Here is a 26535-nt window from a genome sequence, read left to right on the forward strand (position 1 = left end):
TCGCGCAAGCTTACATTCAGGGCCCTAGTCTGGACACAGTCGAGATAGAAGAACGAGTCGTTTTTTGCGATCGACTCGACAGAGAGCGAGTCTGGTGTCATCGTCTCGATCATTACAGAGATCGACGCGTCGGAAATTTTTCCGTCAGCTGGGCAGCTGCCGTTTAAGTTTCTGACTGTCGTTTTAGAGCGAGGACGGCGGAGGTTACGGATTGTTTTTGAAAGTGTACGTAATAGATATTTTAATTTCTTAAGATTTGCGAAAAACTCGAGTATTTCGCTATAGAAATAACGCATTTGATGCTGACGATTCTACATTATTTATTTATTCTACATTACCAATGCTTTAATTAAATTTTAGTGAAAATAATATATTTGGTGTTTTCATATTTCGCATATAAAAAAGGGGTGCATACTTTTAATTTAAAATTGTAATTTTTAAACTAATGTATATATCAATGTACTTAATTTCATGTTTTGATGAGTAATTTATAAATATTGAAATTTTATGTTTTAAATTATAATTTATTTCTCTCTACTTTTATTTGAATTTGTAGTGTATAAAAATGTAATACATTAGACATGCATTAAATAATATGCAGTATATAATTCAAACTATGCACATCCTAAATTCAACATTTACATTAAATTGCTTTGAGTTAAAAAATTTATTTAAGTATTTTTAACTGTACCTATATCTTGTCAATTTCCAATAGTTTCTAGAATCTCCTGTATAAAACAAGTTAAATTTCTGTATAATTTTCACTATTTACTCGAACTCGATTTTTTTTTCTACCGCCATCCTCAGTAATAAGCACGCTTTTTGACAACAAACTACCCCCTTTCCCTGAGCCTGAAGCAATGTAGAGGTGAGATAGACTGGTTGCTAAGCAATAAACGTCACTTCCGCACGGAATTTCCACTTCACTTTCCGCCGACGGAATTTGAAGGGACCAGACTCGCTCTCCCTTCTGCTGTCGAGTGGAAAGAGAATCCCGCCTGGTTTTCTGATATCGATCTCGACCGGTGTTCAGACTAGACCCTTCAGCTTAAATCAATGCAAGAATCTATGTTAATCTGAGGAGAGAAAACTTCAGTTACGTCACAGCCAATAGACAGCGAGAACGCATTTTCATTTGTTTACCCCAAGTGAGCTAACCTGTTCTTTCTACGGACCTTGTGTGCGATTAGCCACTGCGAGCCTTAGTCATCTTCAGTGCCATTCCTGTGGTTTTTAATGGACATTACAATGAAAGGTCTTCTAGTGCTTTTATGCTACAATTTCTGTTATACATTCTGTTATAAAAGAGGGTATTTCGGTATTTATACCAAAGTCTATAACCCCGGTGGTCTACCACGTTTCAAAATTTCTTTTATCTTTTTCTTAAAAACATTTAGATGACGTCTCTTTATATTTCTGTCTTCTACTACATATTCTGAATATTACAAATAAATCACATTTCTTTTGAAAACAAATATTTCCGGTGATATATTTTATAAATTGACGGACTTATTTTTTGGATAGTTAAATAGATTTTAAAATTACAATGAGTAAGTGTCCTATTTTTTTAAGATGAATGTAAATTAAAGTAAAGGAGAAAAGATTGCTAACAGTGCATGAGGCATTTTTTAAATTTATTCTTAATTTTTTAACTTGGAAATGCTAGCGTAAGATTGGGTTCAGATAATGATGTCTTATCTACACTACCATGTTTACCACTTCGATGCGTTTGATGCCATAAATGGCAACATGCCTCGAAACTCTTGTATTGCCGGTAAACCGGTAAATGAGTGTTGCGTCACTGTATGGTGGGGTTTTTTGATTTTCAATAAAAATCGTTCCCGTACTATTGATTTCATGCGCCGAAAAATGAATTTTTAAGTTTGTTTTAAATATTCCAATGTTTAATGTAGTGCTAGATATTTAAAGGGCATTTATCTTTTTAGAACAAATGATCGTTTCGGAAGAAACTGAAACAACCTTGTGATGAGCAATATGTATTTTAATATCACTTTTTTACAAGAGTCTGCTTCATTATATCCTGTTAACTCAGAAGGACTATTGGTGTCTACTCTGTTTGTCGTTTATTTATTTTATTATATTCTACGTGTTGCAAAAGTAAGTTAATCATAATTTAATTTCATAAATCTGCATGCCAGTTTACCTCATTTCAAAAAATTATTATTAAAATTTTCTGGTAAAACAGCATCGTATTTACGTTGTTATATTGTTATAGGTGTTAGTTTATTTTAATCTCTAAAAAGTGCATTTTAAAATTTAATAATCTTTCTTGGAAGTCCAGAAAGGCACGCATTCAATTGTATGTGGTTGTTAACATAAGGCATATTATTTCCGTATTTTAATGTAACCATATTTCACTTAAAACCGCGCTGATGCATAAAGATGCAGGGTAGTTCAAAAGGAATCAAATTACTTTGCATGGTGACATAAGGTAACCGTATATGATATATGATAGAAAATTGAGAGGACATATCTCAGAGTTGGTTATGTGAAGCCAAGAGGCATTACCGATCTTAGACTGTCGGCCGCTCACGTGCAAATTAAAACTGGCCACCCTTTTTTACAGAAATGTAATATGTTTGATAATCATTTCAACACCCTTAAATTTGGCTGTCCCCACTAGGATTGGCCCTGCCAAGCGGTATCCATTTTCATTCTATCTTTTTCATCACTGGAATGGCTATGACCAGAGCTTAAATTGCACTGGAACCCGGCTCCAGTACTTCTCAGTTTCTGAGATAAATTGTATTCTTATCCAGAGTGCACCGGAACTCTAAATAAGAGGGCTTCAGCATTTCTTTTGTGTAACTGAACCGCAGTTTCAGCAGAAAATTATCCTGATCTCAAAAACTTCTGAATGCATTCTTGATTTGCCCTGGGAAATAAACCTTCTGATGGAAGTCGAGACTTATAAGGAAAGAAAAGTCCCTACCCATATGTGAAAGATTTATTATCCAATGAATTTATAACAGAGCATAAATTTTCTGTTCCTGAATGTACTAGAAATTATTTCTCTGGTAATGCACGTTCGATGCTAACAACATCCCTTGGAAAAGAGTTCCTGCAGACTGTTTGGAACGATGTAACCAATCACAGGGGGATAAAAACTGTCACTTATACAGAACTTTTATATTTATCCTCACCTAATTGATATACCCTTGTCTACAGGGAATTTTTTTTTTTTTCTCCTGGCACATTCTGCTTGATAGCTGGAATTATAACGGCAGGAGACTGTGGTCAACATGTGGTGGCCTCTTCTGTTTTTCATCCTATACATCTTCATTAAAATTTCCTTCCCTATTCACATACTGTTTCTAGATTCCCATTAAGGAGGCTCTTAAGTGTTTTACCTTTTTTCATGCGTATGCTGGGAAAATAATTCTTTGTTTCTATCATTCTTTAACACAGTACATTATACAGGGCTTAAATTCAGCCAGGGCTGAATTTCTTAGCTTTCAACTGAAATTACAGTTTCAGTCGGAGCACCAAATAAGATAAAGTAGGGTATTTTTTTATTATTAATCTATTTATAATAAATTGAGGCTGATCTTTAGAATATGGTAACTGGTAGTTTGGTGACATTTTGGAGGCAATAAAGGTTACTACCTGGTAATAATGTGAGCAGTACTCAGTTCCGATTACGCATTATTTTGTGTGAGGGAAATGAGAGAGCATGGGATATGTCATGTGATATTAATGGACGAATTACGGTTCTTTAATCGGAAAAGGGGGGAATTTGGAAAAATATCTGTGGCTGTATATTATTTTGTATTAAGCTTCATTGTGTGTTGTGTGAAGTAGGGTTGAATAATTTTGGGATTGTATGGCGCTGTCTAAAGTGAATTATAGATTTTTAAGATTCTAGATTCCACCATGTAAGCAAAATTCTGAAGAAGATTAGGTAAGTTAGTATTTTTAATTATTTGAGGATATTATTTTTATGCATTGTTCTAAATGTAAGGTGGAAGTAGAGTAATTTGGTATTATTGGGAAAATTGTTATTAGCAATGATTTAGTTTAAAGTAATTAGGATTGTAAGCTAATTTTTATTAATTTAATGTATGTGCTTATTTATATTTTAAGTAGTGTTTTTGAATTTAATTATATTTTAATTAAATGATAGTTATTTTGTGAATTTTATGTTTGTAGGAATTTGGTATACGTTTTAGTTGAAGTAAACGTGCATGGAAATAATTTAAATATTTGACACTAAGTATTTGTAATGTTTGCGGTATGAATTCGTTGGTGACGTTTATAATATAATGGATAATTTAGAGGTAAAAGTTTTTGGATATTTTATTTATTTTATATGTGGAAATGTTCATATTTGGAAAGGGTATATACTTTTTCGCAATCAGGTAATTTCATATATGTTCTTTTTACCAGGTTTAAAGATTCACAAAATTGTCGTGTATTTTCGTGAAATTTTTCTAATTTATGAGAAAAAAGCAGTGTACATGGATATAGTGAAGAGTGTGTGCAAAGCCATTTTTGTGTAATTCTGGGATGTTTTTTTAAGTAAAAATAAGTCGACGTGTACATGGTTTATGTGTATGTGTTATTTTGAGAAACGCGTAAGGAGTATGGTATTGTGCACTTTTTCCCAATTTTGCAGTGAATATTTGTCATGATTAAGCAGTTTTGTTAGATAAAATTTCTAGCATAAGTGTAATTCGGCTAGTAGATTGTTGGAAGAAGTGTTGAGTAGATAAAAAGAAAAGAAACATGTGGTTGCTCTTTACATTACGGTAACTTGGCGAAAATTTGGCGACCAACTCCCCTACAGCAACCCTCTATTTTTTTTTCCCCGCCGCCATTTTGTCTTCACGAAGTAAAGACATGTTTCTTTTCTTCTTCACAAAATAACTATCCTTTCATTAAAATATAATTAAATTCAAAAACACCACTTAAAATATACATGAGCACATACATTCAATTAATATAAATTACCTTACAAACCTAATTACTTTAAACTAAATCATTGCTAATAACAATTTTCCCAATAATACCAAATTCCTTTCCACCTTACATTTCCAACAATGCATAAAAATAATTAAAAATACTAACTTACCTAATCTCCTTCAGAATCTTCATTACGTGGCGGGTACACTTTTCTTCATTCTCTTTCAGAATCTTTAAAATCATACTTATCTTTCAAAGCAAGATACCAGGTAAAATGAATAACATAATAAAACATGTTTATTTCTTTCTCACACAACCTTAAAAAACATTTCTTACTATCCTTTTCAATACCACTAAATACCCATTTCGAATTCACTTTACTTACGGCCATGGGATCCAAAAATTCACAAACACTATTTCACACAACACAGAATAAAGCCAAATACAAAATTTCCAGATTTTTTCCCGATTTCCCCCCTTTTCCGATTAAAGAACCGTAATTCGTCCATTAATATCACATGACATATCCCATGATCTCTCATTTCCCCCACACAAAATAATGCGTAATCGGAACTCAGTACTGCTCACATTATTACCAAAGTCCCAGGTAGTAACCTTTATCGCCTCCAAAATGTCGCCAAACTACCAGTTACCGTAATGTAAAGATCAACCAAACATGTCTTTACTTCGTGAAGACAAAATGGCGGTAGGAAAAAAAAAATAGAGGGTTGCTGTAGGAGAGTTGGTCACCAAATTTTCGCCAAAAAATCGCCAAGTTACCATAATCTAAAGATCAACCTAAATTGAATAATTTATTAAAATTTTATTTATGGATTTACATTTTACTGAATTTTAATTGTAATTATTGGTATTATTCCGTTTTGAAGACTGTAAAATCTGTGGCGAAAATGTATGTGCAAAAGCACCAAATCTAGCAAACGCGGCCATTTAAACAGCGTGCCAAATCTAGCGTGCACGCTGATTTCAGATTGCGTAAGTTTATATAATTCTATATTTCTTAAGACGCCATTGAAATACTAGTTTAATTTTTAAATCTTTTTTTGATTTTAAATCCTTTTTTAATATCCTATAGATTTAACAATTTGGGAATTGCCCATGATGAAAAGTCGGCAATAGAATTTTGGGTAAAGTGCAGAATCACCCACTGCTTGACGCATTTTTAAGAATTGCACATACTTGGCATCCATGTGCAGATCGACCTATTTTCGCTTAAAAAAAAATCCCAGAATTGCACAAAAATGGCACTGTGCACACCCTTAGCTTTATCTATGTACATATCGACCTATTTTCACTTAAAAAGTAAAAAAAAAAATTGAAAAAAATCCAATTGTTTTTACCCTTGTAAAATGCGGCAAACAAATAAGTGAGCGATTCTGCACTTTACCGAGAATATTTTCAAAGGAAAGGCATCATTCATTATAGAAAATTACGTTTGAACAACCAACGAGATGAAATTATGCTTTAGCGATAAGTCGGTAGCGAAATAGCGATGCAGGCATCCTTTCAGTTATGTTTATCAATTTTTATATAAATTATAATAATGGTTTGAAATAGTTATTTACTCTTATGCTTCCATTCAGTCATGTTTAGCCTTGTTCATATAAATTATAATAATAAAAAAGTATATGAAATTAACCTTTCATCTAGATTAAAATATCAATCTTACATAGTTATTTACTATTATATGGTCAAAAGTTGTTAATCCGGACTCGTCAGGACTTCGGCGATTCCGGATTATCGATTTTTCCGGATTATAGATCATCAGTTTAAATCTCGTAAGATGGCATGCAGAAATTCTAAAATTAAAAATATGAAACCGTAATTTATGAAATAAAGAACAATTATGATCTAAAGAGTATCAAAATGTACAAAAAAAAAAAAAGCTTAATATTTATTTGTTTACTTTATTAAACATTTCTTTCAATGTAAGTTGTTTAAGTTGCTTCATTTTATGTGATAATACTTTCTCTTTAATTCTATAAACAGACATAATTTCTTGTTCAGTTACAAAGTTCCGCTGTTCAAGTCCCGTTAATTGCTGTGCCGAGAATACCGACTAACTTGTCAATCGAAATTTTTCGTTTTCACTAACCTCTCTGTCACATTCTTCATGTCTTTATCCATTTTTTGCAGCAATTCCACTTTTTATTTGTTGGACATCGAAACATACTTTCGTTTTGAAGATCCTTTGGAAGTTCCAGCATCGGAAATTCTATTTGACATAATCGAAAGTTCAAGTTTACTTTTATAAAATTGCTCTTACAGTCTGCAAAAAATAATAAGCGGGATCCAATTCGAAGATTAAGGAACAACGCAATCATTAACATTAACTGAAATAGATAATTAGATAATTTTAGCTTACACCATCCGTTATACATTGAACACGCAGGCGAAAACGTATTCTGCACTTGCGCACACGCATATGAGCAGTAGTCAAGGTCTTACGTGCACGCGTAAAACGCCTGTGCGCATGTGCTAATGCAACGCATGCGCAGAAAGTTTTTGAGGTCCGGATTATGGGTGTCCAAATTAACGACTTTTGACTGTACTTCCTTTCTTGCGTTAGGGTTGCCATAATTATTTTTGGCAGCATTAGCATCAACAATAGCTTGGCGATTTTTTACGGCCCTCGAAACCGAATATTACCTAATTAGGTTGATTTTTGGATTATGGTAACTTGGCGATTTGTTGGCGAAAATTTGGCGACCAACTCTGCTACAGCAACCTTTTTTTTTTCGCCGCCATTTTGTCTTCACGAAGTAAAGACATATATCTTTTCTTTTTATTTACTCAACACTTTTTCCAACAATCTACTAGCCGAATTACACTTATGCTAGAAATTTTATGTAACAAAACTGCTTAATCATGACAAATATTAACTGCAAAATTGGGAAAAAGTGCACAATCGCAAACTCCTTGCGCGTTTTTCAGAATAGCACATACACATAAACCATTTACACGTCGACTTATTTTTACTTATAAAAACATCCCAGAATTGCACAAAAATGGCATTGCACACACTCTTAACTTTATCCATCTACACTGCTATTTTCTCATAAATTACAAAAATTTGCACGAAAATGCAGGAAAATTTTCTTAATCTTTAAGCTCGGTAAAAAGCACATATATGAAATTACCTGATCGTGAAAAAGTATATACCCTTTCCAAGGATGAACGTTTCCACGTATAAAATAAATAAAATATCCAAAAGCTTTTACCTCTAAATTATCTATTATATTATAAACGTCACCAACGAATTTATATGCAAACATTAAAAATAGTTACAAATACTTAGTGTCAAATATTTAAATTATTTCCATACACGTTTACTTCAACTGAAACGTATACCAAATTCCTACAAATATAAAATTCACAAAATAGCTATCATTTAATTAAAATATCACTAAACCATGTACACGTCGACTTATTTTTACTTAAAAAAACATCCCAGAATTGCACAAAAATGGCATTGCGCACATTCTTCACTATATCCATGTACACTGCTTTTTTTCATAAATTAGAAAATTTTCACGAAAATGCATGAAAATACTCAATGTATACTACTCAAACTTATTCCAAAATACTACAAACATATAACTCACAAAATCACGATCATTAAATTAAAATATAATTAAATTAAAAAACACTACTTGAAATATAAATAAGCACATACATTAAATTAATAAAAATTAGATTACAATCCTAATTACTTTAAACTAAATCATTGCTAATAACAATTTTCCAATAATACCATTTTAATTTATTTACTCCTTACATTTAGAACAATGCATAAAAATAATATCCTCAAATGATTAAAAATACTAACTTATCTAATCTTCTTCAGAATCTTCATTACGTGGCACGCACACTTCCCTACAGAAAGAGTTCCAATCGGCTGCAGTACTACTGCTAATTTCTAAATCCGAAATCCAGTAGTCAACTTATTATTAATTATTACGTATTAAAAATTTAGAATTCACTTTACACAGCGCCATGCAATCCGAAAATTAACACTATTTCACACAACACACAATGAAGCTTAATACAAAATAATTTTTCCAAATTTACCCCCTTTTCCGATTAAAGAACTGTAATTCGTCCATTAATGTCACATGCCATATCTCATGATCTCTCATTTCCCTCACACAAAATAATGCGTAATCAGAACTGAGTGCTTCTCACATTATTACCAAAGTCCTAGGTAGTAACCTTTATCACCTCCAAAATGTCGCCAAACTACCTGTTACCATATTCCAAAGATCAGACATTAATTATTTTATTATTTTAATAGCTATTTCTTCACTGTCTTCTTTAAGGTCCAGACACTTCTAATTTTAGAAATTAAGTGCTGGCTTTGACTATCAAGACTTACCACAGTTTATTACCAGATGTTGCATACTTATTTTCCCTTTCTTTTTTTTTTAATGTAAAATGGGATATATATGAAAGATTAGGTTTTGTTCTAGTATGCGGTGCACACGGGATTTGGCGACTTTATGATGAGCAGTAAAAACGGGACATATACAATGAGTAGTTAACGGGTCATTCAAAGAAAATATACAGTTAAACATAGTATAGTATATATACTATGTGTGTATATACATATACTATGTGTGTATAGTATATATATATAGACGTTCTTTGGATCATTTTTGGTGTTGGCGATAATTTTCAAAGTCGCGCCAAGACTGCACCGTATACTAGGATTTTACCAAAGATTCTATCAGGGAAAGTGCAGAATCGCCCACTGCTTGGTGCGTTTTTATTTTGGCTTGCGAAGCCAAAATAACAAGCTACACAAAGCCAAAATAACAATACAAACGATTGCGCATACTCGATATCCATGTACGCATTGACCTATTTTGACTTAAAAAAAGTCCCAGAATTGCACAAAAATGGCATTGTGCACTCCCTTGACTCTATCCATATACACATCGACTTATTTTCACTTAAAAAGGTCAAAGAAAATTGACAAAAATCCAATTCTTCTTGTTCTTGTAATAAGCGCCAAACAAATACCAATCAAATTAGTGGGCGATTCTGCACTTTAGTGGATTCCATCTAGGTCTTAACTCCCATTTTAAGATTCCTCTAGAGCCTTGTCATTGTATTCAGTTACTGAAACCATCAGCTTGGGCTTTCTGAAGTATTAATATTGTGGTAAGGCTCTAGTGTAGAATTGGGTGCCCCTTCAATTAGCGACAATTTTTTGTAAAATTTTGGCGATTAAATCTTATTTCGGGCTACCATGATAGAGTAACTTTGCTTTAGCCTCCTGATTTTTTTGAAATAAAAATAGATTGATGTGTACATGGACAAATTTAAACAGTGCGCAATGCCTAGTTTGTGCAATTTTTGAATGTTTTTTTTAAGTGAAAACAGATCGATGTGTACATGGACACAGAGTTTATGCAATTCTTTGACTTTTTTATTTTGGTTTTGTGTAGCGGCCATCTTGAAATTGTGTCTTCCTGGCACCGATCTTGGCGTCAAAAAAGAATCGCCAAAAAACAAGGGGCACCCAATTGAAAACTTGTACCTTGTGTTAAATATATATGCTATGTATGTATATTTTTGTGTTGTTTTTTAGTGTAAAAGTGTTTTTAAGTGTTATCCCTATAATCCTTGTAAGCCTGTAAATAGCCGTGGTAAAGGTAAAGATGTGTTTTACGATTTTGCATTTGCTGAAGTTCTGTTAAATGCATAAGTTATTTAAAGTTACTATAAGCTTTACAATCATATTAGGCCATGTTATTAAATTTTGGCAATATTTCCTCCCTGAATGCTGTTATTCTATGTAAGAAAATGTAGTGACAGTTGGCTTTTGGCTGGTCTCAGTTCACATTTAGTTTAGTGAAAAATTTTGTGTCTTCACTGCAGTGTTTTAGCATTGCTTTTCTTCTCTAACATTTACGTTATGAACATGGTTATCATCTGGGTATATGTCACGTGATGATTCACATACTGATATTTATAACATTTTTGTCTCAAAGTGTAACTCGGATATTTTTTCTGTTCGTTGGTTTCTGTGTCATTGAAGTCTGTTAAAGTTACTTTGAACCAAATTTGTAAAGTTTTACATTTTTTTAATAAGTCTTGTATAGTTTTTACACCTTTTAATAACTTTGCAAATAATATTCCTAAATGCTAAAATGGTTAAGTCATAGTGTGGTATTTCGAAACAGATGTAGTACAATCCCTTTTGGTAACTTTTTTTGCTTGACTGGGAAAAAAAAAAAAAAAAATTCTAAGACTACATCATATAGAAATTTACCTATCAAAAAGTGTGAAGAAATGGACAGAAACATGATCAGGTTAACATTCAAAAGAATAGGAATGCATCCTTTTCTTGTAACTTTAATAGATAATGGTATTTGATAAAATTTTTTAAATATAGATGGAAAAGCTTATTTAGTTATGTGTGTTTTATTATGTACAATATCAAATAGCAGAACCCAGAACCAAAACTCTTTTCATAACAGAAAAGTGCTAGAACTTTTAATCGCTGTTGTCATTCCAATTATATATAAAAATTACCCCTTGATACATTTTCTTAGTTTTTATTTCCTTTATTGAATTAAAAAAGTTAAATCAAATGTATATTCATATACTTTATTTTAGTTAATTAGCAAAATATTTCTCATTTAATTTATTAAAAATTTTAATGTGCTTAATAATTCTTAAATTTATTAAATTTACCATTTCCTGGTTTTTTTCATAAATATATCTGTCATGGCATTGTCAGAAATTACAAAAAATAAATTAACATTTCTTAGCTTTTTTGATAAAAGGTACATTATTTCAGTATGTTTACTGTTTCTATTGACAATTCCAATTCTTAAGCAGTTTAATAGCACTTTGATTACTTATATATGTTATACCAGTTTATTGGTTATTTCTTTCAAAAAACGTTTTTAAATGTGAAAGTTTTTTAACATAGCTTGCTGCCACCATGTGTTTAGCTTGTGTGTAGACAACAAAGCAGCCATTATTTCCTTGTACTGTAACTCGCAGGGGAAAAAGTATATTTATTAAAAAGTATAATTGACGATTTTTGGCGGTACGTGGATACCGAGTTTGTGCAATTTTTCGATTTGTTATTTGGCTTTGTGTTGAGGTGATTTTAGTGCCAAAAATCGCTGCTACACAAAGACAAAATAACAAGTCAAAGAATTGCACAAACTGGGTACCCATGTACACACTGACCTATTTTCACTTAAACAAACATCACAGAATTCCACAAACTAGGTATTGCGCACTCCCTTGACTTTATCCATATACACATTGACCTATTTTCACTTAAAAAAAAAATATCAGAGAATTGCACAAACTTGGCATTGTACACTTCCTTGACTTTGTCCATGTACAGATCAATATATTTTCACTTAAAAAGTCAAAGGAGCACCCAGTTCTAGAGTAGAGGCAAACAAAAAATACATAATTTCAAAGACTACACTTTAAACCAAACAATAAAATAACATAAAAAAGGGAAAACCTCTTATTCATCTAAGCACTTCACAAAGCAAATATCCACTTACCTTATTTAGAAATTTCTTCGTCTTCAGTCTGTGGCACATAAAATTCCTTAACAGCATCTAAAAATTTCCTAAAATTATCTGAACTCAAATCCGTATATCGGCGTCGCCACATAAATTCACAAAAAATAAGAGCCAGAAATATCCTCCTTAGTTCCGGACTGTCCGGAAAATGGCTACTAAGTAAACCTTCATTTACACACCTGTCAATTAATGCTCTTTTGGCTAATCTTTGGAATATGGCAACAGGTAGTTTGGCGACATTGTGGTAAGGCGATAAAGGTTACTAGCTAGGACTTTAGCAATAATCTGAGAAGTACACAGTTCAAATCACAGATTATTTTGTCTCGGAGAAATGAGAGATCATGAGACATGTAATGTGACATTTTCCGGAAAATTCCAATCGGGATTTTAGCTAATAAGCACTTAGAAACAATTTTGCTGCTAAAGTGCAGAATCGCCCACTTATTTGTTTGGCGCTTTTTACAAGAGTAAGAAGAATTGGATTTTTGTCAATTTTCTTTGACTTTTTAAGTGAGTCGATGTGTACATGGATAAAGTCAAGAGTGTGCGCAATGCCATTTTTGTGCAATTCTGAGATTTTTTTTTTAAGTGAAAATAGGTTGACGTGTACATGGATACCGTGTATATGCAATTCTTAAAAACACGGCAAGCAGTGGACGATTCTATACTTTCTCCCAATTTCGCACCTAATCTTCGTCATGATTAAGCACTTTTGTTCCATAAAAGTCTAGCATAAGGGTAATTCAGCTAGCAGATTGTTGGATAAAATGTTAAGTAAAAAAAAAAAAAAAAAAAAAAGCCTTTACTTTGTGAAAACAAAATGGCGTCCAAAAATAAAAAAAACAAAAAACTAGCAGGTTGCTGTAGCAGGATTGGTCGTCAAAGTTTCGCCAAAAAATCGCCAAGTTACCATAATCCGAAGATTCACCCTCTTTTGTTCCAAATTGTACAGGAAACTTCAAATTAATCTTACTACATTCAGCCGTTCTACCGTCTAAACAACAAAACAAGCAATGTACTTCCTAGCCAACACACAACACAAGCCCTTACAAAGTATCCCATAATACAAAATTTACCACAATCGTGCAACCTATTATGTCAGAATAAGGTTTCCATAACATTCAACTACTCAGGTTACCATAAATGAAACAACTTCGCGATAATACAAGGAGTATCCTTCAGTCTACGCTAACCCTCGCAGGATTTCCTTCATATAAAATCGCATACTGAGTAGTGCTCCTGCATGATTTTTTATCACCTGCATAATCAACATCACAGAAATTTCAAATTTTTCTCTTTTGTGGACATTTTCAATTTCTTTTATGCTCAGACTTCCTATGTTTTCTCTCAAGACTAACAGCAAGAATTTTGTTAGACAGATAGAAAAGATTATCAGTTGCTTCTCTATTAAAAAATATCCTTTTTATTAGATGTTGACTCTAGTCCAATTGCAGCGTTTGTTTATTTACATTCAGTCATTCCATATTTCTCAAGAACATCTAGTGTATGTTGTGACAGTTTTAGTATGTGTTATTCTTTTGTCATTTCTTTCTACTTCCATTCTAAAACAATTTTCTATTTCAGTTCATCTGGTATTATTCGGTTTTGAGGGCCGTAAAAAATTGTCAAACTATTGTTGATGCCAGTTCTGCCAAAAATAATTGCAGGGTTCGTACGGTCCTTAAAAGTCCTTAAGTTTTTTTGAATCGATTTTTGGTCCTTAAATTTGGCCAAAATCGGCAGAAGGTCCTTAATTTTAATCATCTGAAATTTCTATCTGTTTTTACGACTGCCATTTTGAGTGTGAATTAGCATTTTGCAGGAATATTTTAGGCGATTCACTGACAAATATGAATTTTTTGAAATATGAACAAATATGAAAAATTTGAATGGGTTCATGAGTTCTAATTTGTTCCTATGTGTAATATAAATGATGGTGGGATACTTAAGTTTAGAGCAAGAAGTGAAACATAAGCATTTCAAAATTATTTCATTTTTTGTAATGAAGAGCTCTCAAACAACTTTCCGCTTTTGGGGATGTGAATTCTTTTATTAAATGGTTCTAAACTTGGCGATTATCAACATTTTGGCGATTTTAAGATCGGTTTCTATAGAAAATTTTTAATTCCGAGATATGGGATTTTTTTATGATTTTTTTAGAACATTGATAAATTTCATTAAAATAATGGTAATATATGGAATAATGGTAATATATTGGAATTATATTTAAGAAATAACATTAAATAAAGCATTTATTTTTCACTGTCATATTATAAAGTTCCATTTTGGCCACATATTATATAATTTTTTGAATCTGAAAAATAAGCAAGGAATAATGCTATAAAGTACAAAGTTTACGAAACAGCTTTTAGCAAAAGCAAAATAGCTAAGTAATTAATTAAAAATATCTTTTTAATTTTTTCATGGTAAGAATTTTTCCCATTTCTCAGAATGATCAGAATTCTCAGAATATGCATCAGTTTTCTCTATAAAATTAATTTCACACTTTTTTCCTCAGATTTTTTCTAAAAACATTTCTGGATTTTTGCTGTTACAGAATTGGTAGGGGTAATTTTTCTTTAGGATTTTAGACATTGAAGCTTGGAAAGTTTAGAAAGATTTCAAGGCAAATTTATAGACCCATGATTCTGAAAGATTCCAGAAAAATGTGATAAAATGAAAAATGTCTCCATGGTAGTAACACGCAGTTTCTTACATTTTGGAGAACATCTGGAAGAACAATGAAAACATAATGGTTGAATGTTTTACTTCTGATTCTAGAATCGCCTTCTTAAGATTTTTATCTTCCTTTTATTTTCTCTACTTTTCACTAGATACAAGCATGGAAAGTATCAAAAGTACTTCTAATCTTATCATATGAACAGGCATTATAGAAAGGAATTTTTTTATTAATAAAGAAATTGAAAACTGACAACTCAAATATTCATCTAATATGTCTTAATGCATCATACACAGAGCTGGCGCTAGGCATTTTGCCACCTGATGCAGTCTCTGTGGATCCTAAATTTTGATGCCTGGTACCTTTCTAAATTCTGCTTTCAATGCCTGCTCTAAATTCTAAAAGTTTTGCCATTTCTAGATTTTTTTTTCTGTGTGTGTCCCTAAATTCTAAAAATTATGCCATACCAGCTCTGTGACAAGACCTTACCATATGTATTTCATATTTCTTCTGAATGTTCGTATTACTAAAGAAATAAAATTCGCAGCTTTTTCCATACATTCCAAATGCATTTAGTCTTTTAGAATAACAGAAGTCTAATTAAATCTAAAAAATTTAAAGTGAAAAGGAAACGTGTTGAAAAAAGAAACTAAATATGTAAAGAGAAAGAAAATTATTCTTCAAAGATATGTACAGTTATTATTATGTAAATTACCCAGTTGTTTACAGTTTCAACCTTTACTATAATTTCCCATTTCTATTTCCTCATCAGAATGCAAATCACTTGGACAGTTTTTAAACTGAGTTTTTTTGAGTTTAAGACGAGTGTTTCTGAACTTCACTTGCTCCCTGCATTAGTTCCTGTCAGCTCTGATGATTTGTAATTATTAGTCTTTCCATTACTGCTACTGACATTTGAGTTTATTATGACAATAGAGTTACTGAACCAGATTAAATTGAAATTAAATTGTATAATTTTTGACCACTAGTCCATATTTTTAGTTTGAATTTCACTCTTCTTGTTTAATTATATTACCACAAACTGTATTTTATTTTGTTAATAATAAGAACATGCCTATACCTTCCGAGTTCTTTTTGAATAAGAAACTTGTTTAAACCTTTATTTAAATTTATTATCTGATTTATAGTTACTTTCAGACATAGTGATAATTTGTTTCATGTCTTTCGGGGGGGGGGGAAGGAATATTTAACTTTTACCAGATCAAGTAAACCCTCATAGGTAGTACATTGTGGAGAGGTTGGCAGTTAGGAGATAAAACACGCAGAAACTAATGAGAACATTGTTTTGTGTATTGAGACAAATTTCTAATTGTTAGAAAACATGCTTAAGGAGAAGGAAATCGATATAAATTAGCCAAATTGTCTGGGCAGGCCTTCAAATTAAAAAGAGGCATAATTATTTTGTTGAGTTTTATGTTTTGTAGCTTTTAATGTGTAATTATCCTAATATTGTTTAAAAATCAATGTCATAAATTGCATGTATTTTAAACTGTGAAATTTTATGAGATTGTGATATTAATAGGTTTTTTTAACAAATATTATTAAAAAATAAATTTAATTTAATAGTGGCCATGTAAATTGAAAATGACTAAGGTTATCTAATACCTAATTTAATTATAACTAAATGCGTTCCCTTAAAAATTATCTCTCTATATTAAAGCAAGTTATTGCCTTTTGTTAACAAGCTGAGCCCGGTGTCGGTCCCTGGGGACAGGCACTCGAATTTTCGTTTGACTGGCGTCGGTCCGCGGGACGACAGTATTAACGTTAACAAATAAGTATAGTCTCAATGAAATGTGATCAAATGTAGTTTTAATGAAATTTATTGAAACATTCTAAACAAAAATACGGCTTAGCTTTATACATATTACAATACGAAACAACTATTTTGGTAATATTTTTTGGCTATCTTGCATCCAAATAGTTTTGAATACGGCTTAGCTTTATACATATTACAATACGAAACAACTATTTTGGTAATATTTTTTGGCTATCTTGCATCCAAATAGTTTTGAATTGTCATCATAACATTTCGAACAATACTTTTGGACTTTATGTGCATCTCCTTCCTTTTTGTATAATTTATGAATAATTTTTAAGTCGGCAATATTGCATCGCTTGATCGCTCACTGCCGGCTGAACGGAAAGGACAGCAAATTCGGCGCCGGGCTCAACGTGTTAACCTTTACCGTGGTCACAAGGTAAAACACAAAAATATAAAAATTCATGTGAAACTTATTCTTTGCATCTAGTGAGACTTAATGCAAAACAACTTATCACCACTAATGCTTTAGTGGCTTAACCTTAAAGTATATTAACTGAGTTACAACCCCTGGAATTCTACACGAAGCTATGACACTAACAGCGTCAGACAGAGGTCAGCTAACTTTCAAGACTTGCTTAACTGTGCCTACATCAGGCCTTTCAGGTTTGTTCTGATCAGCAGGTTTCTCTATAGGCAAGCAGGAGTGGTGACAACAGCCAGTCTTTTGTAATGAATCATGCTGATTATGATTTTAATGCTTATTTTAACCTATTTTAAACCTTGACATAAGATCTGTTTGCTATTTACTAAACCTCTAGACTGAGCAAGTATGCGACATTAAAAAAAAAAAAAAAAAAAAAAAAAACCTGTTAGTAAAACATAACTAAAATGTCACTTATCTTCTTTCAAATATATCCAGTTATTAGAAGTGTAAAATATTTAATGCTACTTGATAAATTTCATAAAAATAATTTTATTCTTAAACGTATTAATAATTATGTCAATTAAGTTATGTTTAATAATAATGCATCCTATTCACGTTCAGGCACAGATATAATATTTTTAATTGAATTTACTCAGTTCCCATTTGCTCGTAGGTCCTTAATTTTTTTCATTAATGGTCCTTAAAAGTGCTTAATTTCCGTGTGCAGAAATGTGTACGAACCCTGAATTGCGACAACCCTAACGCAAGAAAGGAAGTATAATAGTAAATAACTATCTAAGATTGATTGATGTTTTAATTTAGATGAAAAGTTAATTTCATATAATACTTTTTTATTATTATAATTTATATAAAAAAGGCAAAACATGACTGAATGGAAGCATAAGAGTAAATAACTATTTCAGATCATTATTGTAATTTATATAAAAATTGCTAAACATAACTGAATGGATGCCTGTATCTCTATTTCGCAACCGAGTTATCTCTAAAACATAATCTTGTTGGTTGTTCAAACATAATTTTCTATAATGAATTATGCCTTTTCTATGAAAAAATTCTCGGTAAAGTGCAGAATCGCCCACTTATTTGTTTGCCGCTTTTTACAAGGAAAAAACAATTGGATTTTTGTCAATTTTCTTTTACTTTTTAAGTGGAAATAGGTCGATGTATACATGGTGTTGTATTTAATTATGGCAAAGCACATTAAGGCTATCTGCCTAAGGGGAGGGATGCCTTATTTGAGGACTTTCTAAAGGAAACTGGCTCGTATACACGTTACACATGGGGGAAAACCACGAAAACACCCATGCAGTCAGCCCGTTTGCGGGATTCGAACCTCGGACCGAAGTACTAGTGTTCAGCGACTGGTGGGCCGATGTGTACGTGGATATACTGAGTATGTGCAATTCTTAAAAACACGTCAAGGAGTGGGTGATACTGCACTTTACCCAAAATTCTATTGCAGGCTTTTCTTCATGGGCAATTCCCAAATTGTTAAATCCATAGGATATCAAAAAAGGATTTAAAAATTAAACTAGTATTTCAATGGTGTCTTAAGAAATATAGAACTATATAAACTTATGCAATCTGAAATCAGCATGTATGCTAAATTTGGCGCACTGTTAACTGGGTGCGTTTGCTAGATTTGGCGCTTTGCACATACATTTTCGCTGCATTTTTTTACGGTCCTCAAAACGGAATAGTACTGTTCATTCTTCATTTCCAGCTTCATGTTTTTTTATTTTCTTTTTCATACTAATTTTCAGCTTTCCAAATTTTATTTTGAATTAATTATCGTCTCCAGTAACTTCTAACCATCTCTATATTTTCCTGATACTGCATTTTGGCATGCAACATTACAAATCTCTGTAATTTGCTAGCAATTTTCTATCTCAGCTAGTTCATTCTTCATTTTCAACTTCATGTTTTTTATTTCCTTCTTTATGCTAATTTTCAGCTTCTAAATCATCTTTTTCAGTGGAAATGCTTTTATCTTGATTATTTTTTAAAGTTTAATTTGGGTTTTCTTCCTGCAGAATTACTTTTGTAGAACTCAATTTACTAAACCCCATTTATTATGTTTTGAACTTCTTTTATTATGTTACTCCAGTTATTGAATTTAAATTTTCATCGAACAGAAAATCTGTGGATATTTTTATTTTTCTAGTCCCGTATCCAACAAATATATACTTATATCACTTCATAAATCGAGGTTTTCAATTGATATATATGTGTATATGCAGTACTTCCAAAAACTGAAATGACAACATTACAAAGTCTGTACTTTGCTGTTAATTTTATGTTTCTGGAAAATCATTCGGTAAAAGTATAGTTTAGGGTACCCCTTGGCGATTTTTGGCGATACATGGATACCGAGTTCATGCAATTCTTTGACTCGTTATTTTGGCTTGCAAAGCGGCAATTTTTAGGCCAAAAATTGCCGCTACACAAAGCCAAAATAACAAGACAAACAATTTCATAAACTTGGTATCCATGTACACATCGACCTATTTTCACTTAAAAAAAATCCCCGAATTGCAGAAAAATGGCATTGTGCACTCCTTTGAATTTAACCATGTACACATCGACCTATTTTCACTTAAAAAAAAAAAAAAATCCTAGAATTGCACAGACTTGCAATGCGCACTCCCTTTACTTTGTCCATGTACACATCGATATAGTTTCACTTAAAAAGTCAAAGAAGCACCCAATTCTACAATATAGGCAAACAAAAAATACATACTCAGTAAAATACATTTTAAACCAAACAATAAAATAACATAAAAAATTAAAAGCATGTTATTCATTTAAGCACTACCTAAAGCAAATATTCACTTACCCTATTTAGAAGTTCCTTCATCTTTAGTCTGTGGCACACAAAATTCCTTAACAGCATCCAAAAACTTTCTAAAATGATCTGAACTTGAATCCACATATCGGCGTCACCACATAAATTCACAAATATAATCATAAAGGATTATATTTGTAAAAGTATCGGAGTCAAAAATATCCTGTGTAGTTCCCGTCTGTCGATGACACTTTTTTTGAAAATCTCTTCACAACACTTCCGTCTTGATGATTTTATACACCCAGAGCAACGTAAAAATCAAAATATCAATCTCAAATGACTGTATACTCAAATGACTTTTTTCATACCAGGTACCCTTTCTGATCGAACGCTTCACATAGTGACCATCTGAACCTTTCTTTCTACAAACCGATTCAAATCCATCTAAATGGTTTTACGTTTGACTAGACACATATCCTTCCTACATACAGGACACTTATAATGGCTACTAAGTAAACCTTCATTTACACACCAGTCAATTAAAGCTCTTTTCCCCTTTCACTCCAAATCGTACAGAAACTTCAAATTAATCTTACTACATTCGGCCATTCTACCGTCTAAAGAATCAAACCAACACACACCACAAAAACGCTTACAAAACATCCCATGATTCAAACTTTCCCAGAATCATGCACCCGATTACGTCACAATAGGGTTTGCGTAACATTCAACTACTCAGGCTACCATAAATGGAACAACAACTTGGCAATAAATCAAACAACTTCGCCATAATACAAGGGGTACCTTAAAGTCTACTCTACCCAAAAAAATGAATAAAAATGTATCATATAAAAAAATTACAATAAAGTATGCCACAATTACGTCGCAATAGGGTTTCCATAACATTCAGCTACTCAGCTGCCATAAATGAAACAACAACTATATGATAATACAAGGGTACCTTAAAGTCTACTCTAACTGATCATTCTTCATTATCAGCTTATAAATTATTTTTCATAATGGAAATGCTTTTATCTTGATTTTCCTCTTTAATTCGTTTATTTACCTCAGCACATGCAATACTTCTACAATTTTTCGATTTTGATAAATTAGGTCTTTATTTATGTAATTTTTTTGTTGGTTTTGTCGCAACTACTTCTGTTGGACAGCAGTTTGAAGAGCTTCTCCCCACATCTCTTTTTCTAATTTGGAATCTTTCAAAAAGGCTGCTGTTTTTCTGGTAATGGCTTATTTCTAGACAAGAGAAGTAGATACTCTACAGTAATGTTGCAAGAAAAAGATCATGGGATAAGCATAAAGAACCTCCTTTAGTAACACCAAGAGGAGGCTGTATCCCCAAAAAGTAATGCTTTGTATATGGTGGGACTGCAGAAGAATTGTATATAATGAATTTTTACCACCAGATCAGACAGTAAATTTTAAAAAATACCATCACCAGGCAGTTTTAAATGCAGAAATTGAAGCAAAGTGCATAGAACTGACCAATGTTTCAAGGTGTCTTTCATCGTGACAGTGCTTGGCCCTACATATCGATGCATATCAGGAAAAACTTATTGAATATAGCTGATATGTTTTGTGTCACCTCCCCTATTCATTAGACATTGCTCTCTCATATTTTCATGTCTTGAGGTCACCTCAAAATTCTCTGAAAGGCCTGGAATTCACTTGGAGACTGTCAAACAGCATGTCGATAGCTTCTTCATGAATAAACAGGGTCAGTGCCACAGCTGGTGTACTGACCCTGTTTATTTAATTCACCATAAAAATTTTACCCCGGTTTTTAATCCACCCTAAAAATTTTACCAAGTGACAGAAAGCATAGCGCCAACACTAGAAATAAACCTTATGTTGAAAAGAGAGACTATAAAGGGTGCTGCTTAGCAGCAGAACTGAATGCATATAAGGTAGAAACGTAGTATCGGTTGATTAGGCAGTATACTTTCTGTGAAGGTTGTTCCACCTAATAATCAGATAAATGTAAATATATTTATAAACGATAATAAATGGTAGATAAAAATGAACCACCAGATGCTTTGTTTTCCTGTACGAGCCGCCATGGTTTAATGCAGTTTTTTTTATACCTAACGACTGAAAAAAAAGAATCTGATGTGGATACCTAAACTTCCTTGTACAGCCTATTAATTTACACACATTTTTACTGCACTTAAATTTAAACTTATTTCCTCAAATTATCCTAACTTAATTGATTGATATCCCAAGACAAGTTAAAAATGACATAAAAAATTGCAAATTTTGAAATAAAACATCCTGCTCAATTTTTGTTAAACGGGAGTTAAAAATTCTAATTTTTTTCATAATGAGTAAAATCTTTCTGAGATATATATAAGTATAAGAACTGGGAGACAACAATACAAGTTAGATTTTACTATTTTTCAAAAATTAAGTTTTTTTTTCTTAATTTGACATTTCCAAAAATGAATATTTTTGTCATTTAAACTGCCTCTAATTGGAAGTATATGACTGCAACTAACAATTGCAAAAATAAAGGTTGGGAAAGGACATTTAAGCCAGGTAAGGTGGTCAGTAGATATTTGTATGTATATATACACACAGGGTGTTTCTGAATTCAGTCGGCAAATTCAGAGTGATGATAGATAACATCAGGAAAAATTACCACATAAAATGGGATGGCAAACCACATTTAGTGGGTGAAAATCATTTATTTATTTGTCAAATGCCAGTTACATTAGCCGTTAGGCCATTAAACTCCTTGCTTGCAAATAGCACTGAAATCTACAAGAAAAATTTGTCAGTGCTTCACACTCTTCCAAGTGTTCCGCCGTCATTGGTCATCCACTATCACATAAAACACACAACGGCGAATCAGCTAGTCCAATGCGAAATAAATGATTCTGTAGACAGTCATGTCCTGTCAATAGTTTAAAAGATGCAACCACAACTGTTTGCGGGTGGTGAGGAACAAAAGCTGGGTTTGTTGAGAGAACACTCCAAGGCTTGCCCTCACAAGCCCGAGTGGCAAAATCTCTAAAAGTCTTTTGATATGTTAGCGATGTCAGAAGCTTAATAGAATGCGGGCTTGCACTCGTTTTTGGCTTATGGAGAACCATAGTCCCCTTTTTCGCAAGAATATCAACCTTCTCATTCCCGCAAATACCGCAGTGTGAAGGTACCCATTGAAAAGCTATTTTGTGGGAAAGTTCTTTTATGACTTCCTGACACTGTTGAATGCATATGTTCTTACACTGCAGTGGACTTCTCCACCGCAGTGCCTTTCGAAACCTTTATGCAAATGCCGAAGAAATGTTTTCCACCGCAGTGCCAAAGAAACGTTTTCGTATGCAAATTTCCATTGCGTATGGGGAAAATAAATGCAGTATCGAGAAGGGGAAAAACTCTTACTAATAGGTTTTTCTAAGTTCTAAGCACTACTATTAATAATCAAATAAAATATGTTAAGTATGTTTGTATGAAGTAGAACAGTGACATAAAGAAATTTAGATATTTATTGACACCTTAAAATGTAATCAAGTTCCTTTAACTTTCACTAATTTACTTTTAAAAAACGGTGGAGTACTCTATGACCTATGAGGTGTTAGCTAACAAAGTGCAGGTCATTCTTAAACCTTTTTTTTAGGAGGAATAGTACAGATGTGTGAGAAGACTTTTTTAAAAATTTGTATGCTATTTCTTTGTATATCTTTCCTTTCTTTGACTAAAATATAGGCAACCTTTCATTTAGACTAGAAGAGAAACACGCTAATGTGACAATCAAAATCGTAAAAACAACCTTGTATTTAGCGTAAGTATATTGAAACACTCAATCGATTTCGAGGGCAGCTAAAGGTCCCTCCTCATTAGAAGAAAGAAATACACAGTAAGAAGAAAAATAAAGGGGAAGGAGTCTCAGAAACACGTGGTCCATGTCTGCATTCGAAGTTCAGATTTTGAGCATGAAGGTGCAGTTGCCCCTTGCTCCCTATTTTTAACTTCGCTAATTTTTCTTATCCTTTGTTTGATCAGATAGCCTGGCTCAGTAAAAGTAGGCGGCCAGCGTAACTCTGATTAAAAATCTGGTTATAACCACGTGCTGATACGGACCACATGCTTCTGAGACTCCTTCCCCTTTAATTTTCTTCTTACTATGTATTTCTTTCTTCTGATGAGGAGGGACCTTTAGCTGCCCTCGAAATCGATTGAGTGTTTCAATATACTTACGCTAAATACAAGGTTGTTTTTACGATTTTTATTAACCTTTCATTTATTTTCCTGAGTCACTGTAATTTTCCATTTAGTTTGAAGATTTTTTCCAATTTAATATTTTCTACTTAATTTTCATTTTCCATTACTTTATCAAATAATTTTTAAGTTCTGTTTTTCGCCAATACTACATAGCAAGGATAAAAATTTGCCAAAAGCAACCCTGACTGCATATTCCTTAGTCAGTCACCCCCTCTCAAAAATTCCAGATTCTAAAAACTGTTAATCCATTTGCATTACCAGTTGTTCAATGAGATACAAGTAATTATATTTTAGCTCTGTGTTCACTGTTGTAATTATTTCTGTCCTTAGTATATAATGATGCTATACATTTTTTTTTAAGTTTTTTTTATCAAAGTATAATAGAATAGAAGATTATAGGAGATTTATTTGTTTATATTATTTAATCTGTATTTGAATTTTCCACTTACCACTTGTATTTGCATTTATACTTTTCTGTCCTTTTTACCATTATATTTAATTAATGTAGAATTTACTTTCAAAACATGGGGAGAGCACGGATATTGCATTATTAAATGCTTTATTTTACTAATAAGAAATAGATAAAAGTAATAAAAGGCAAGTTAAGTAAAAATTAATATTGCAGGTGATGTCATGATCTTATACTCAGTCCACACAGGATTCATGTAATGATGAACATTTCTCACACACTATCAGTTCCACAGGCACGTAGGCTCATGCCTTGAGAAAATACGTTTATTCCACAGCTAGCTTTAGGTAATATGATCAGCTTGGCTTAAACATCAAAGGCAACCGTCTGTTTCCACCAACTCTTGGAGGATTTACAAGCCGTCTGCTTGCCTCTGCTCTTTTCCACATCTGGACGCTATCTGGCCTTATCTCGATTGCTTCGCACTGCGCTAAGCTGGGATGACGTCACCTCGCTCGTCGCTAAGTCGCTAAGTCAGCATTGGTCGATGATTTCTACATTAATATGATTTAAAAATATTATTTTGATTTCATTTTTAGTTTTTATTTTAAAGAAAAGTTTTAAATTTGCAGTACCATTAATTCGCTCAATATATTCTGTATTATATTCTTATTTATTTTTCTTTTCCCGGTTTAGTTTTCATTTTAACTTAGTAGATATTTACAAATTATATATTAACAGCAATTTGTGTATGTATTGTTTTTTAACCTTTTATTGCACATATTTTTTTCCAGTTAAAGTATATATATATATATATATATACTTTAACTATATATACTTTTATAATGTATATATATATATATACACACACACTTTAACTGAAATATATATATATATACATACTTAGGTGTGTGGGTATATATATACAGTCAAAAGTCGTTAATTCGGACACCCATAATCCGGAATGATCTATAATCTGGACCTCAAAGCTAAAAAACTTTCTGCGCATGCGCCGCGTTGACACGTGCGCATAGGCGTTTACGTGTGCGCGTAAGACCTTTACGCGCACGCGCATATGCGTGTGCGCAAGTGCAGATTACGTTTTCGCGTGCGCGTTTAACGTATAACGGACGGTATAAGCTAAAATTATACAATTATCTATTTCAGTTAATGTTGATGATTGCGTTATTCATTAATCTTCGAATTGGATGCAGCTTATTATTTTTTGCAGACTGTAAGAGCAATTTTATAAAAGTAAACTTGAACTTTCGATTATGTCAATTTCCGATTCTGGAGCTCCCAAAGGATCTACAAAACGAAAGTATGTCTCGATGTCCGTCAAACAAAAAGTGGAATTGCTGCAAAAAATGGATAAAGACATGAAGAAGGTGACAGAGAGGTTAGTGAAAACGAAAAAATTTCGATTGACAAGTTAGTCGGTATTCTCGGCACAGCAATTAACGGCACTTGAACAGCGGAACCTTGTAACTGAACAAGAAATTATGTCTGTTTATAGAATTAAAGAGAAAGTATTATCACATAAAACGAAGTAACTTAAACAACTTACATTGAAAGAAATGTTTAATAAAGTAAACAAATAAATATTAAGCTTCTTTTTTTTGTAAATTTTGATACCCTTTAGATCATAATCGTTCTTTATTTCCTAAAATACGGTTTCATATTTT

At 32.4% G+C, this 26535-nt stretch overlaps 1 protein-coding gene across 3 annotated transcripts in view; it reads left to right on the forward strand.

Annotated features, from left to right (window-relative positions):
- Nucleotides 1–1746: 1746 nt before the first annotated feature.
- The window catches only part of LOC118202604 (phospholipase ABHD3-like), a 178091-nt gene continuing 153302 nt past the window's right edge, over nucleotides 1747–26535 (forward strand). Inside the window, exons 1-2 of one of the 3 annotated variants that reach the window (XM_085808893.1) lie at nucleotides 1756–2118; nucleotides 10392–10506. Coding sequence is in view for 1 of the 3 variants with exons in the window: in XM_085808892.1 (XP_085665018.1) it covers nucleotides 1987–2118 (132 nt within the window). In the remaining 2 variants the exon portion in view is untranslated. Of the gene's footprint in view, nucleotides 2119–10391; nucleotides 10507–26535 lie in introns of all 3 variants that reach the window. The other 2 variants (XR_015038854.1, XM_085808892.1) reach the window with 2 other exon arrangements.

This window comes from Stegodyphus dumicola, chromosome X2 (genome assembly GCF_044657685.1).
Source record: "Stegodyphus dumicola isolate Sdum_Otavi_A_Nest chromosome X2, ASM4465768v1".
Taxonomy (NCBI): domain Eukaryota; kingdom Metazoa; phylum Arthropoda; class Arachnida; order Araneae; family Eresidae; genus Stegodyphus; species Stegodyphus dumicola.